Below are 14,194 nucleotides of genomic sequence, written 5' to 3' on the forward strand. Positions count from 1 at the left end.
ATAACAGTGATGTTTTTCTTATCAAAGAAACTTGATGTTGTGATGCTGGGAAATACCCATCATTGCCCCTCAACTACAAATTAAATGGCTTAAATGGCATTATCTGACTTGAGTAATCCACATAATCATGGTCTGTGAATGCCACTTCAAGCTTTGCTTTAAAACAATAAATAAAAAAAAGGAACATTCCAGGACTAAATAGACCTATTTAAGAGATAAAGGATAAAGCGCATATCGGTTTTGCCAGCTGGGATCTTTCTATGTGCATTACTGTATCTCAAACACTGCAGTCAAACTGGTAGTATCTGATTAATTTCTTAAGTGTAAAAAGGATCACCTGACCGTCCACAGGCTCGTATTGTTGGTGTAACTTCAGACAAATCACCTATACTGTTCATGGACAAACAGCGTCTCATCATTCCCATAGACCATCTGCATGATCCACGGTTTGGTTTATCAGGCTGAAAATCTTGCCATGGGCTTTTAAAGCAGAAGGCCTTGAAGAACCAGTGACTCTATCCCCTGGAAGTGTGATGGCCAACTCACAGAGGAGGAAAGGTTTGTTAATATGGTGGGGGGGGAGAGAGAGAGAGAGAGAGAAAGAGAGAGAGAGAGAGAGAGAAACGTTCCCTCTTCTGTATTTGCATAAGAAGTTGCAAGTTGCTCTCTCTATGCGTCAACAATAAACTGAGGCGCGTAAGAACCTTGACCTCCTCATTATTCTCCGCCTTGAAGTTCATTGAAAAGCGACATTGTTTCTCTAAGATTGCACTTGCAGTCATCAGCGGGTCTGTCCATTGTTGGGGGGGAACAGAAAGCGAGTTGAGGTTGATATACGGGGGCCGGAGACCAGTTGCGCATATCATCAGCGGACCAGCTGCAGTGCAGGCAGCAGTAGCCAACAAGTCCTGAACGCATCCTTCCAGACATGGGTAAGAAACTCCAGCCACTTATTATAGCTTTTTAGCCTATAGAATACGTCACATTATCAAATCTGCATTTTATTTTCATGTGATTGCACGCCGATATGAATGGGACCTTGAAAGGGCATCAGAAGTTTTCAATGTTTTTTTTTTTTGTCACTTTAGAGGTCGGCTACTCGCCGGCTGATGTTCCACTGATATCATGAGATTTATTTCATGCTCGAGATGGCAGGGCTACTTTCAGAGGAGCCTTGTCGCATTTGCTTTCGGTCGTAATCGTTCTAAATTTTATTTTAAAAAGCCGAACTTGGCCTCAGCTTTGCATTTTGTACCAAACGAGGTGTGTATTTTCATTTGAGTCACAGAGACTGTGGGCAGCTTGGTTCAGAGGGCTTCCGCTCTTTGTTCGGGCTGGTGATGTCATTAATTAGTTAATTGGTACAAGGTGTATCTCAAGGCGTGTGGGCTAATATTGGTTGGACTGATGTTTAAAGTTCTGATGCTGTTTAGCTACTTGTAGTCTACTTGCGGTGACCAGAATCCTTTGTGACCTACTTTAATGCAGCTCTTTCCCACCTAATGGAACAACACTGCAACAATCTGTCTGTTATTTGCTAGTTTCTCACAGTTTATCTTTTAAAACTCCCTCTTCCATGCCACAGTAAAACTATGCCATCTGAATGACAGTAGTTTGCCTCTCTCTCACACTACACACAGCCATGTAGATGTGTTCAATTAAAGAGCTATCTATTTGCCCCTCCTGCCATCTGTGTTTACTGTAATGGTACCAACCAGTCTGTCTGCTTCCATTGTGCGTGTGTCTGTGTGGATGCACGCTTGCAAGCGTGTAATGGCACACATGCACACAGTTGCATTGTTTGTTTTATAGATTTGCTTTTTCCATCCTCTTCCAGCACAGACAGCTCCCCACTATCACTGTCTTGTTCCCATGTCTCCCCAGAAGGGTGTGTGTGTGTGTGTGTGTGTGTGTGTGTGTGTGTGTGTGTGTGTGTGTGTGTGTGTGTGTGTGTGTGTGTGTGTGTGTGTGTGTGTGTGTGTGTGTCAAGCATAGAGGTTCCTCTGGCCTTTGTTTGCTTGACATTGGTGGCTCTTGTACCCCCATGATGGTGCGAGACAAAGACTGTTGTCTCTGCAGTCACAAAAGCAGCCTCTCTCTCTCTTTCACTTTGTTTCTCTTCTCCTTCCTCCCCCTTTTCTCACACTCTCCATGTTGGGTTGTGAATGGAGTCAGGGTGCGAGCCGGGGTCAGAGCAGACACATCCCCATGCCCTTGGCCCTTTGGCATCCATTCAAACAGCACATGACTATTCGGCAGAATGCACAGCTTTGCCAAGTATAAGGGAATGAAAGTGTAAACTGCTTCGGCTAGGCTCAGCTTTTAAATGAAACCTTATTTACCTCTAGTTGTTATCTAGGTATGCAGATAGTTTCAGTTTTTTTGTGCCCAGGTTTTGAGATCTCTAAGATTTCTGCCTCCAGCCCAATTCAATTGAATTCCGCATGATGTTCACACCATAAAAAAATGCCTGAGTTCCTCCTGCTCTGGATAATCCAACCATCACTATGGAAACTATTGACAGGAAGTTCTGTGACTCATCCAGCATAACAGAAAAATATTGATTGAATTATTGCGGGTCGACAGACAATTAATTTCACCAATATCATTGGTTATCAAGCCTCTCTTTGGGGTAGTGGCCCGTTTTGGTAGGACAAATCAAGACTTTCAAAGACGTCGACTTGGGCTCTGAGAAACTGCGGTTGACATTTAACCACTATTTTTGACAGACTAAATTAATTATTGATTTAATCAATAATGAAAATGGTATCAGTTGCAACCCTAGTTTCGAGCAGCACAAATTAAATTCTATTTTTTCCTTGACTGTCTTATGTTTTACAAGAAAACACCTACCCTACATTGTACTGGGCTTAGGCTCACTTTTTACATTGGATCAAAGCCTGTCTGTCATATTGCATCAGTTAATTATGTGCCCTGACTTTCATGGTGCTGCGTCTTGACTAACAGGTTGCTATGACTGCTGTATGCGCTGTTTGGGTGGGGTGCCATACTGCTCTCTGGTCGCCACACTGCTGTGTTTCTCTGGCATTGCCCTCTTCTGCGGTTGTGGGCACCAGGCACTCACAGAGACAGAGAGACTCATCGAGACTTACTTTGCCCGTAACCTTCAGGACTACATCACCCTCGCCTACATGTGAGTGGTACATTTAAGCTTCCATCGTTAGTGACATCTTTTTAACCTTGTGATGGGATTTCTCTGGATTTAGTGTCTATTCAGAAGGTTTAGGTTCTTTGTAACCCTGAGTTTTTCTTTTTTTTCTTCTCAGCATCCAATATTTCCAGTATGTCATCTATGGTTTGGCCTCCTTTTTCTTCCTCTACTGCATCGTGCTGTTGGCCGAGGGCTTCTACACCACAAGCGCTGCCAAGCAAACCTTTGGAGAGTTCAGGAGCACCATGTGTGGCCGCTGCCTCAGCTCCTCGGTGAGAGGGCCCGGAGTGGGACAAGTAAAGGGGGATTGGAAAGATTGGATGGGATTAATACACATATCACTCCCTGGTGGGTGCTGAGCCGAAAATCTTAAAGCTGCTAAAAATCTTTGGGGACATGCAAAGATAAGCATACAGTGTGTGTTTGAGCAGTGGAGGGGGGGGCTTGAGTGGTTGGTAGAAGAGGAAGAGAACCGAGAGTGAGATAATAAGTAAAGCTAATCAGAGAAAAAGTAAACGTGGTCACTATCTGAATCACTGCTCATATATACGCTCTCAGATTACGTGCATCAGTTTATTGTGTTTATTCTGCTCCCTCCTCGTACAGTTTATTGTGATGACATACATACTGGCTGTGCTGTGGCTGTTGGTGTTTGCCTTCTCCGCCCTGCCTGTCTACTTCTTCTATAACATGGATGCCACCTGCCACACCATTGATGTTCTGACCGAGACCCCAGCGAGTATCAACCAGCTTTGTGTTGATGCAAGACAATACGGTAACACAACACCTTTTTAATGGCAACAAATGAGGCTCTCTCGATAATCATATCAACAAATTCCATGAAAAGCCCAATATGGGAAGTCAAAAAGTATTAAAAATGAACAAAAAACATTGTTGCATTTGGTCTTTTCATATGATTTGTGGACAATGAGAAAAATATAGAATAGTGCCATTTTTATCCTTGGATTGTCTCTCTGCTTAAAAGATAGAAGTGAATAAAGAAATTTGATTTTTAACAGGGCTCCTGCCATGGAATGCAGTGCCAGGGAAAGCTTGTGGTATGACTCTGTCCACTGTTTGCAAGACCAGAGAGGTAAGAACCAGGGAATAAATGCCACTCTGCAGTCATGTTCTATTTACCTGACATGAACTGAAGACCCATGTCATCACCACTAATGCAAATCTCTTATTTCCTTTTAGTACCGAATGACCTATGACCTCTACATTGCTGCCTTCGCCGGTGCAGGCATCACTCTCTTGGCTCTGGTGAGTGATTATGCTTCAGCCGGGGCCAATTTGGCTGCGCTTCCACAGTGGGGTACAATAGCGTTATATGGCTCATGTGACTTAGTGACGCTCAAAGTGTAGGCGGTGAGGCATCTTAGGCCTCCATGACTGATGATTTTTGTACTATTGCTCTCTGTTCCTCTTTCTCAGCTGACACAAACATCATAATAGTGCTGTAATGTCTGGTGGTTTTCCAGCCAGGCAAATGGTGCACCCATTATACTCTCATGCTCCATTACAGAAGCTGTTATACAGATGGTATCTGTTATCAAATGAATGCCATTAGCAGTTAATCATAATTTCTTTCTTATTTCTAGAGTTTCTTGTGGATTTTTCTCCTCTTTACTTGTTTTCTGACACTCCCTGTCTCTGCTTGTCCTTCCATAGCTGACCTATACTGTGTCAACCACCTATAACTTTGCGGTTCTTCGGTATCTGGGGAGAAAGGGCATAGGTGCACGGTGTTAGGCTCACCAGCTTCCTGTCTGCTCTATCACTACTTCACCACCAACATGGGGATTTAAAGGGACTGCAACAATTCTCTCCTCCCACATCATCTGCACAGAACCACCTCTGGTCATGGACTCTTAAAAATGTTGTCTTTGTATTTTTACTTCTCTTGATGGAAAGAGTATTATTGTTTTATTTTTTATGTGTGAGGTGCGTCTGCTGCATATACATGCAGTGAGTCTTAATCAGTATTTCCTATGCCATGTCACCAAAATATTTGTAAATTATTCCTCTTGTTGCTTGCTGACGTTCGTGTCTAAAATTCTTTTCTGCTTCCCGTCGCACTCAAAATACAAATAACCCAGCACTAATAAATTAACATATGTAAGAAATAACCACCAATCTGCGACGCATGTGCTGCTAGAATGCAGCTGTTGCAGAGAATAGGGATTATAGGTTACCATGGCTGCCATCCTTCACATCTGGTTGCCATGGTGGCAGACAAGCACGCATTTGCAGTCTCACGCTGACCTCAGGACTTTTCTCACGGGCTGGAGAAAAGCCTCAACAATGCAGTCATGCCTGTTTTAAAAGCTAGCCAATAAGGAGCCAGTTGTTGGGGCCACCGGCGCTACAGGTCTCTGCTAAGGGTTATATTACATGTCAAGGGAGAGGTTCGTCCAGACAAAGAGAGGGTTAGACCTCTCTAAAGCCTCAATGCAGCTCTTCTGGGACAGCAACCACACACACCCACACCATCCACATGCTGCTGCATGACCCCCACCTCCCTCTCAATAATTGAAGTGATGGAGTCAGACAGAGTGAGGGGGACTGAAGGAATTTAAAATGTATTTTTGAATAGTTTCTTTCTGACAAAGGGACATACTTGTTTAGTTTTGATCTAGAAAGGTCTAAAATCATTTCTCATAATTTTGAGATGGCAAAAGCACTAGGTGCTAACTTATCGAGTGACCTCGTATTATTAGACTTCAAACACATTGTTGAGGTGCGACTCCCCCCTGCTGTTAATGCATGACTGAGGTACTTTTATAGAGATAGGACAGCTTTGTTTTGTCTCTTATTCTTTAGGAATTTTGTTGTAGTTATTGTATAACACATCTTTTTACTTACCGTAGCTGAATTTACTACCACTTTTACACTTTGGGTATTACTAACAAACGCCTTTGCAGCATAATAGGTAGATTATTCCATTTGGTGTAAGCTTTACCCAGCTCTAAGTGGTGGATTTGTCAAATGGCAGCTGGCTGTTTGATTTTTATTTTTTTTTTGTGTGTTGGTAAAATTTGATAATAAAAAGAATATTCTTTTGAAGTATTTGTGCAGAGTGCCTCTGAAAACCTTTGGTCTGTAGCCTGTGTGGAAGTGCGGTGTCTGGTGGTGTAGTGTCACAGTGTTTAACTGGCGCTCCATCCTTGGCTTTCTGCCATAACTAGGGGCCAAGGTGTTTTGTATTCTCTCCTCTTGTGTCCACAGGTGCACTGTTCTCTGCACTTGGCTGTGAACCAGGTGTACCTGAGGAAGCTGATGCACAGGACAAAAGAGGAGAGGAGAGTCTTTGACCTGTTTGGAAGGTTGCAGAGTGACAGAGGGGGGACACTGGGTTGTCCATACCCTTCAGACACATCTGACATCTCGTGACAGCGTCTCTGGTTTCGCAGCAGGAGCTTTTCATGATGACCATCACAATTGTTGTTTTGTGAAGTGTACAACTTTATAGTACTTGGTAAATTTATTCCCTTCATTATTTTGATGCTTTCATTAAAATATAGGCTAGTGTATAAAGTCGTAAAATGGTACAAATGCAGTTGGGAGCCATGACAGTTCAATATGTTGTGTGCATCTCCTATAATGTTCTGCATTTGACCAGTGTCTCTAGAATCTATACTTTCTGTATATTTCCTTAAGTCAGACATTTAGTTTGAACGGCAGACATGATTTATTTTTTTTTTATTTTCTGCCCAGGTCTGTTTTTCCAGTATGCGGTGCATGCTTGATTTCCTTTTTAATGAAGAGGGAATAAACAATGTTCACTGTGGCCTGGGTTCCCACACATACTTGGTCATTCAATGACATTTAAGCTTTCGTGTGATGAAATTCAAACAAGGTGTGTTTGGGGATTAAAATTCAAGACCTGTTTTACTCCATTTGTGCTGAAAAATGTAGTAATGCTTTGTTTAAACACTGCTGCTTATTACTGCTAATATTCAGGCTTTTTTTTTCCTGATGATGAAAAGACTGCTAAAAGGTGGAGAGCTGAGGTATTCCGAATAATCTGAGTGACCTATTTTAGTTTTAAAAATAGTTTGTCATTTTTAAGGCAATTTATTTAATGAATTTTCAAGGCATGAGCACAAACACCACAGACAAGATAGTGCCTCCATTTGGTATGTCGCATGTTTTATTTGTAGCCAAGCACTGGAGAGTATTTGTCGCTTTGCCAGCATGTTGGCACAACCAGTCTTATCCTCTGTAGTGCAAAAAGAGGAGTTAAGGGAAGTTGTCCAATAGATCAACACGTAATCAAGATGAACAGTCTTTCACACAGCTTTAATCACACTTATGGGTTGAGCACTGAGGGTGAGACAGACGTTCAGTGTCATTTTGTACATTAATATAAAATGATGCCCTTTGCAATTTACATAAGCCATTAATATGGACAGCCCAAAGAAATACGTTTTCACATTCTTAAATATTACAGCGACATTAAAAAGAAAAAATACTGACAAGACAGGGTTGCAGTGATATGACATGAGAGCAACATCCTGTAGGGTTATGCTACCAGTTTATATATTCAAAGTACCCTCTGATTCTCAGATAAACACTGTGATAGGCTACATTATCTGAACGGATCAAAACTGAAATAGTACAGTAAAGAAACAAAAGTATTCAGTTTAATCCAGAAAACATTAACACTGACACATAAGCTAACAGCCCTTATTTTTGCTTTGACGTAATGTAGGCTACAAGCTTGATTTTGTTACAATGCCCTACTCCGTAAACAGTTAATAAAGTTTCTCTCATATTGCGGTGAGTACTAGTACTCAACATACCTTTACAGTAATCATATGAACAAGCTGTTCATTTTAAGCCTACATTAAACCAAAGAACCATGTAATAAGTAAATATGACTGTACCTGATTAGATACTTTCACAGTGAGGCTCCTGCAATGTTCACCATTAGTCTGCACACATTGAAATATGATGCAATTATTGACTTAAAAGGCAAATCTCAGGCTGAGAGAATACACGAGACCTCCAACAAAACAGAAAAACGGGTATGAGAACATGCATTATAATAAGAACCATGGTGACTGTGCATTCAGAAGATGAAAACAATTCATCTCATTTATGCAACAGGTTTGGTTGTTTGAGTAGACAGCACAATATAATGTTTCAGCAGCAATCAAAATCCTGATGTGAATGATTTTTGACCATGTTAAACTTAGTTTGAAGCATTGAATATCAGCACATTATTTTTTCAAACCATACAGGCAAAAACAATGCCCTCCGATAGCAGTAAAACCAAAGGGAGCCTGTATTTAAAAACATTTAAATAAAAGTAAAGTACCATCCAGCTGAAAACGAGTAAACATTAAGTTGTCAGAATATTTAGTTATACGTTTCACTCAATACTGTTAAGAATGTACAGAAGAGGTGATACTAATGTGTGCACAACGCATGAGTAGTAATGACCCTATCCTTGTGTTCAGGCTATTTCACATTCAGCTGAGACCTAGAATGACCAGACAGACAGCACAAGGCATTTGGCCCCCCAAATTCAGTTGACGAACTTTCAAAAGATTTGGGGACTTTAGCCTTAAGTGTTTGCCCTTTTGCCAGAAATCTAGGTTTCATCTTTGACCCAGCATTAAAATTTGACAAGCAAATTAGTTCTGTTGTCAAATGTAGCTTTTTTTCATCTCAGGACTATTGCTAAACTAAAATCCTTCCTCTGTCGTAAGGACTTGGAGATTGTTGTTCATATTCTTATTTCGTCTCGTATTGACTACTGCAATTCCTTGTATTCTGGGATTTGCCAATCATCTTTATCACGCCTGCAGCTTGTCCAGAATGCGGCTGCTAGATTGTTGACTGGTACCAGAAGGAGGGATCATATCTCCCCGATATTGGCTTCTCCTTACTGGTTACCGGTCGCCTCGATTTTAAGGTAATGTTACTTGTTTTTAAGGCATTACATGGATTGGCCCCTTTATATATTGCTGATCTTCTTACCCTGCATCACTCCTCCAGGAACCTAAGATCGTCTAATCAGTTCCTTTTAGCTATTCCACAGTCTCTGATGAAAACAAAGAGTGATCATGCCTTCTCCGTTGTGGCCCCGAGACTCTGGAACAAACTTCCCATTCATATTAGGTCCTCCTCTACTGCCGAGATCTTTAAGTCTCGTCTTAAAACACATTTTTATTCTTTGGCGTATGATTTAGTTTAGGGACATTTGTATAGAAGTGTGTTGTTTGTATGATGTTCATTGTGTCTATATTTTTATTGTCTTCCTTTGTTTTTATAACATAATATAACTTTGTACAGCACTTTGTTCAGCCTAAGGTGGCTTTAATTGTGCTGTATAAATAAATTGACTTGACTGATATATCAGGAAAGCACAGGAGACCTTCAGAATAGGTTAAAGGACTGGAATGTTGAGGCCAGACGCGCAATCAACAAGGCAGGCACGAGATTACAAACATGCCATAATTATGAAAATTGTCGATTCTAATAATTACAACCTCCTCTATACATCAGGAAAACAGACTGAAATCAGCCCTTGATCGAACAGAATACACGTCCGTAAAAAACACAAACGGATCTGCTTCACAGAAAAATAAACAGCGGTTTATCAACAACAGCAGCAAAAGCAGTATTACGTTTTAACTTCGAGAAACACTGAAACAGGCCCATGTACATAAATCATGGGAAATAAAAATGATCTAATAATGCCTAGCTCGTACACCTGCCACATCTAGCTACACAGTAGTGCAGTGGTAATACATATAATAGACAAATGAATAAGGGCACCACATTAGCGTGTACCCAAAGCTTACAGGCAGAGCTGTGAAATGAAAGTTTACAGTTCCCTTCCCACTGAAGACAAACACTGTCATCCTGCTTTTTAAAGCAGCAGTATTTTAAGTTCCTCGTACCTCAAATCATATTGGTCATCATGCTGATGTTGGGGCTTCTCATGCATAAGATCTGCATGGATTGTGTCCAGAAAATACATTAGCTCTCCACTTTTGCTGAAGGATCTGATAACAAGAAAATGTGATGTTGTATTCAAAGTCCATTTAAAACCCAGAAAAAATCCGCTCATGGACGAACTGTTGAGCAGTTACAAGAACAACTATATGTTGATGTGCCAAAGTGTGCTCTTGTGTAGAGTGTGCTCTTCAAGAGAGGACTGGTTGCTCTCATCCACTGTATGGTGTAACATTTGAATCATTTGAATTAAAATAAATGCTCTGAAAGCACAATTTGATACAACCCCTGCATAGGCAGACAAAGCTGACGCTGGGTGAAAATGTGTTTGTGCAACAATACTGAAAGCAGACATAGTACAAAGGATGAGTGTGCCTGTTACAGTGTGCCTGTACCTTGGTTAGAGCAATAATTCAGCTGAATCATTTACACAGCCCTCAGGGCAGCTGCATCTTATCCACATTATGTTTAGGGGACACTGTACTCAATACCTTGTACCTACAGTATGTGTACCATTAACAATATCTCTACTGGCTCTCAAAACTGCCATGGGCAGGTTCCAGACAAATAAATTAAGACAAGGTGGATTCCCACCTGACCAATCAGCAGCAAGACGTGCGAGAGGTTTTGCGGTTGCCATGGAGATCGATAGTACTACTCAGTAGTGTATGGTCAATCTGGTCCTCAGCAGCCAGAACCTCCCTGACAGCTGCCTCGAATGCAGCTGTGACATTAGTGTCATCCTTAGCACTTGTCTCAAAGTAAGGGCAGCAGCCGTTCTCTTCACACCAGGCCCGTGCCTCGTCCTCCCCCACCTCCCTCCGCTCCATGTCTACCTTATTGCCCAGCACCACAAAAGGGAACCGCTCAGGGTCTTTAACATCCGAGTAGTACATGAACTCCTTCTTCCAGCAGCCGAGATTCTGGAAGCTTTGCAGGTCGTTTACAGCAAATGTGAGCAGGCAACAGTCGGCGCCTCGGTAGAAAGGTGTGCGCAGGGACTTAAAGCGCTCCTGGCCTGCTGTGTCCCAGATCTGAAGAGTGACCAAGCGCCCATCCACCTCCAGGTCCCGGTTTAGGAACTCCACGCCGATGGTGTGAAAGGACTGGGAGTCAAAGCGGTCTGTGACATAGCGGTTCATTAGGGAGGACTTGCCCACTCCACCGTCGCCCAGCAGGATCACCTTCAGGAGCAGGCTCTTCCCGCTCATCATGTTTCCTCCCACCCAGCAAGGCCTCCACACCACGTGGCAGACCAGGGTCAATTTAACCTAGAAAGAGGAAGAAATGCAAAAATAGATATTTACTACACATTTAAAGGGAAATGCGAATCACTATTGGGGAATAGGAAATGAAACATACTGAATTCTCAGCCACACAGTCTGTGGGCTTGACTTCGCTGATGATTCAGTCTAAATACCTAGGGGAAAAGACTGCTGTTTTAGCAACATTTGCATTTAACCTAAAATGAACCTTATTGACAGCAAATGAAAGGGAGATGTGTAATGGTTGACTAGTTTCAGGGATGAATGACAGGGGTGAAGGACCGAGATATCTACCAAAGGTCTCTGGTTGGAGCTTTGAGCTGAAAGACTACAGCCTTGTTGTTTACTACAAGACACACTATTATATAGGCTTGGGTCGGTGTAAACTTTTTCTAATGTAGGCTAGTTTTTAATTTGCCAGATTATGTCATAGTGACAAATGCCGGTTCAACCGGTTTACAATCAAACCGGTTTAATTTGGTACACCGGACCAGACCAGTAAAAACAGACACTGACCCAACTCTACACAGTAATACTGACTCATGATAACCTACCCACGTATAGGGCTGGGTACCAATATTTGATCCTTTACGCACGGACCAAATCACCTCCATAGTATCGAGTATAGAAAAATGTCATTCAATACCGAATTCCAATACTTAAGTATAATACTAAGTAAATCTCATCAGCGTTAGTGAGCCAATAAGCATGCAGCATGCTTATAATATTTGATAATGCTGGTGATTGGCTGCCTACACATTGTAGAGTCATGCACGAAATATCACTCCCCTCATGCCTAAACCTAACCAATCCAACCAACAAAGGCAACGAGTACTAGCCAATCAGAAGCAGAGTTGGGTGGGTCATGCTTTCACCATCCTAGGAAAGGGCTCACTTTGTGTGTTGTTGTATTTTGAGAGGCTTGACTACAGTGTGCGTCACATATGTATAAAGGAGCTAACAAATAAAAGATTTTTTTTTTTACCTTAATGTGTAATGTTATTTCTTTTTGTTAAAATGGATTTTATAAAATTGGTATCGAAAAAAGTATCGTTCAGGAACCGGTATTGGATTTACGGTAACGTTACAGGAATCGAAGATTTTTGAACGATACCCAGCCCTACATATCTAGCTATATGCTTGCCAGCTATAGCGTGGGACATGAACATTATACTACATAATTTCAATACATCAGTTTTATGACATATAACAGGTGCAGTGTTGGAGTCCTACGCCACAACAACAGGGGCGAGTCAGGATCATGAGCTGACACGACCACAAACAAATGCTACTGTTGGCAACTGTGACAGCAGCTAAAAACTCTAATAAAACTGCTTCGTCGATGGTCTCAGCGAATGTGCTTCAGAGCAGAAGTTAACTAGCTAGGAACCGAAACGGGTAATTGAAAAGGCTTTTGAAAAACTATATTGCAGCAGACAATAACACTGTTGTGTAGCGGCTGCATCCCAGCCAACTAACAAGCTATCCCGGCTAGTGTGGTGGCTTGTTGACATTCTATCCCGTCAGGCTAATCGTTAGCCTCAGTGTGCGACTATAAACAATTTTTTAAAAGCAACAAAACTGTTGCAGTGAGGTGATGTATCTACAATTGAATTAATCTAATACAAATAGAAGAAAAACAAACTTGTGTTTTCACTCACCCTGTTCCTAATAGTTAATATTTCGTGGTCTGCCCTCCTCCCCTACATCTGACTGAGATGAGTGTCGTGACGTGCGCGTCCCCGTCGAGAAGCTGCTCGTGCACACCGCCCAGACGAGCCAAGGTCCCAAAGCCCGTAAAGTTCACTTTCGATAAACATCAGTCTCTCTTCTCTGTGAGGTGTTCTCTTAATACACCCATGGGTGTACTGTACAGATGTATTTTGCACATCCTGACGTGTACTTCACTTGAGTATTTTTTTCTGTTCTGCGCTATTTATATCTGTTCTGATATATTTATATTAATAAACTACATTTTAGAGGGAAATATTGTCCTTTTTTTAATTACTGTAGTCACTTTGCAGATTAAGATTATGGATGATGTATTGTTATACATTAAAAAACTCAATGGTATATATGCCGTCTTCGGTATTGCTCTATACACTGAAAGCCAGCTAAACTCTCTCCTAACATCAAGACTCTGAAGAAGACAGTCGTTCCCACGTCCACAGGTTTATTGACGTTTCAAGGAAAGTGTGAAACTGTAACATACAAAAACAGACTAATCAATTCTATGCTAGCTTTTAACATACTATATAGCCTCTGTTCAGAATGTAATTTAATCAATTCAAATATTTCCTTTCTACCGTTACACAATATAATTCATAACTATTAAACTGATAGTGATTATGCTGTGCAAAGATATTTTTACATGTAAACAATATTACGTTCATTCATACGAGTGTAGCCTGTCCAGTGACTTATAGTTGCCTAGCAACCATGCAACGCTAGTCACAGCACCAAAGCCACGCGATCACGGACATTTGTAATATAGACTTAACACAAAATAACACTTACATCAAACTAATGATCTATGAACCTATGTAATTGTTTAAAAAACAGTGAATGAATACATACCAACAATGCTACTCTAGGCATAAATGTAGGCAAATGTAGCTGTAGTTGGCTTGCTACACTACAACCATGAATCACTGAACCGTTAGTTTGTAGCGTTCGTTTACTTCCTAACTACCGCTCACGCGACATAGCGGTTACCAGCTGAGAGTCTTAAAATGACAGCAACGTAAATAGAGAACTCATAAGACTTGAGGCAAATTAACTTCTT

At 41.4% G+C, this 14,194-nt stretch overlaps 2 protein-coding genes across 5 annotated transcripts; one reads left to right on the forward strand and one right to left on the reverse strand.

The window, feature by feature from the left end:
* The first annotated feature begins 675 nt into the window (after window positions 1-675).
* plp1a (proteolipid protein 1a) lies at window positions 676-7,074 on the forward strand. 3 transcript variants are annotated; one of them, XR_005640376.1, is made up of 8 exons: window positions 676-932; window positions 2,968-3,154; window positions 3,288-3,444; window positions 3,779-3,947; window positions 4,192-4,265; window positions 4,373-4,438; window positions 6,404-6,653; window positions 6,893-7,074. XR_005640376.1 is itself a non-coding variant. In XM_039812708.1 (7 exons), the coding sequence occupies exons 1-7, from the start codon at window positions 929-931 to the stop codon at window positions 6,566-6,568; spliced, it is 822 nt and encodes a 273-aa protein (XP_039668642.1). In that variant the 5' UTR covers window positions 676-928; the 3' UTR covers window positions 6,569-7,074. The 3 variants fall into 3 exon arrangements, 2 of the variants coding, with proteins under 2 accessions (XP_039668642.1, XP_039668643.1); XM_039812708.1 differs by having other exon boundaries at window positions 6,404-7,074; XM_039812709.1 differs by lacking the exons at window positions 6,404-6,653; window positions 6,893-7,074 and adding an exon at window positions 4,847-6,244 and having other exon boundaries at window positions 681-932.
* Window positions 7,075-7,306: 232 nt separating this feature from the next.
* rab9b (RAB9B, member RAS oncogene family) lies at window positions 7,307-13,200 on the reverse strand. 2 transcript variants are annotated; one of them, XM_039812710.1, is made up of 2 exons: window positions 13,071-13,200; window positions 7,307-11,415 (listed from the first exon to the last, which is right to left on the reverse strand). In XM_039812710.1, exon 2 carries the CDS (start codon window positions 11,356-11,358, stop codon window positions 10,747-10,749), a length of 612 nt encoding a protein of 203 aa, XP_039668644.1. In that variant the 5' UTR covers window positions 11,359-11,415; window positions 13,071-13,200; the 3' UTR covers window positions 7,307-10,746. The 2 variants fall into 2 exon arrangements, with proteins under 2 accessions (XP_039668644.1, XP_039668645.1); XM_039812711.1 differs by lacking the exon at window positions 13,071-13,200 and adding an exon at window positions 11,507-11,859.
* Window positions 13,201-14,194: the final 994 nt, after the last annotated feature.

Source organism: Perca fluviatilis, chromosome 10, assembly GCF_010015445.1.
Source record: "Perca fluviatilis chromosome 10, GENO_Pfluv_1.0, whole genome shotgun sequence".
Lineage (NCBI taxonomy): Eukaryota > Metazoa > Chordata > Actinopteri > Perciformes > Percidae > Perca > Perca fluviatilis.

Coding starts and splice junctions, on each gene's coding strand:
- rab9b (XM_039812710.1), bottom strand. CDS start 11,358: ATGATGAGCGGGAAGAGCCTGCTCCTGAAGGTGATCCTGCTGGGCGAC.
- plp1a (XM_039812708.1), top strand. Junction 3,445..3,778: donor GCCGCTGCCTCAGCTCCTCG/GTGAGAGGGCCC, acceptor CTCCTCGTACAG/TTTATTGTGATGACATACAT. Junction 4,439..6,403: donor GCATCACTCTCTTGGCTCTG/GTGAGTGATTAT, acceptor TTGTGTCCACAG/GTGCACTGTTCTCTGCACTT.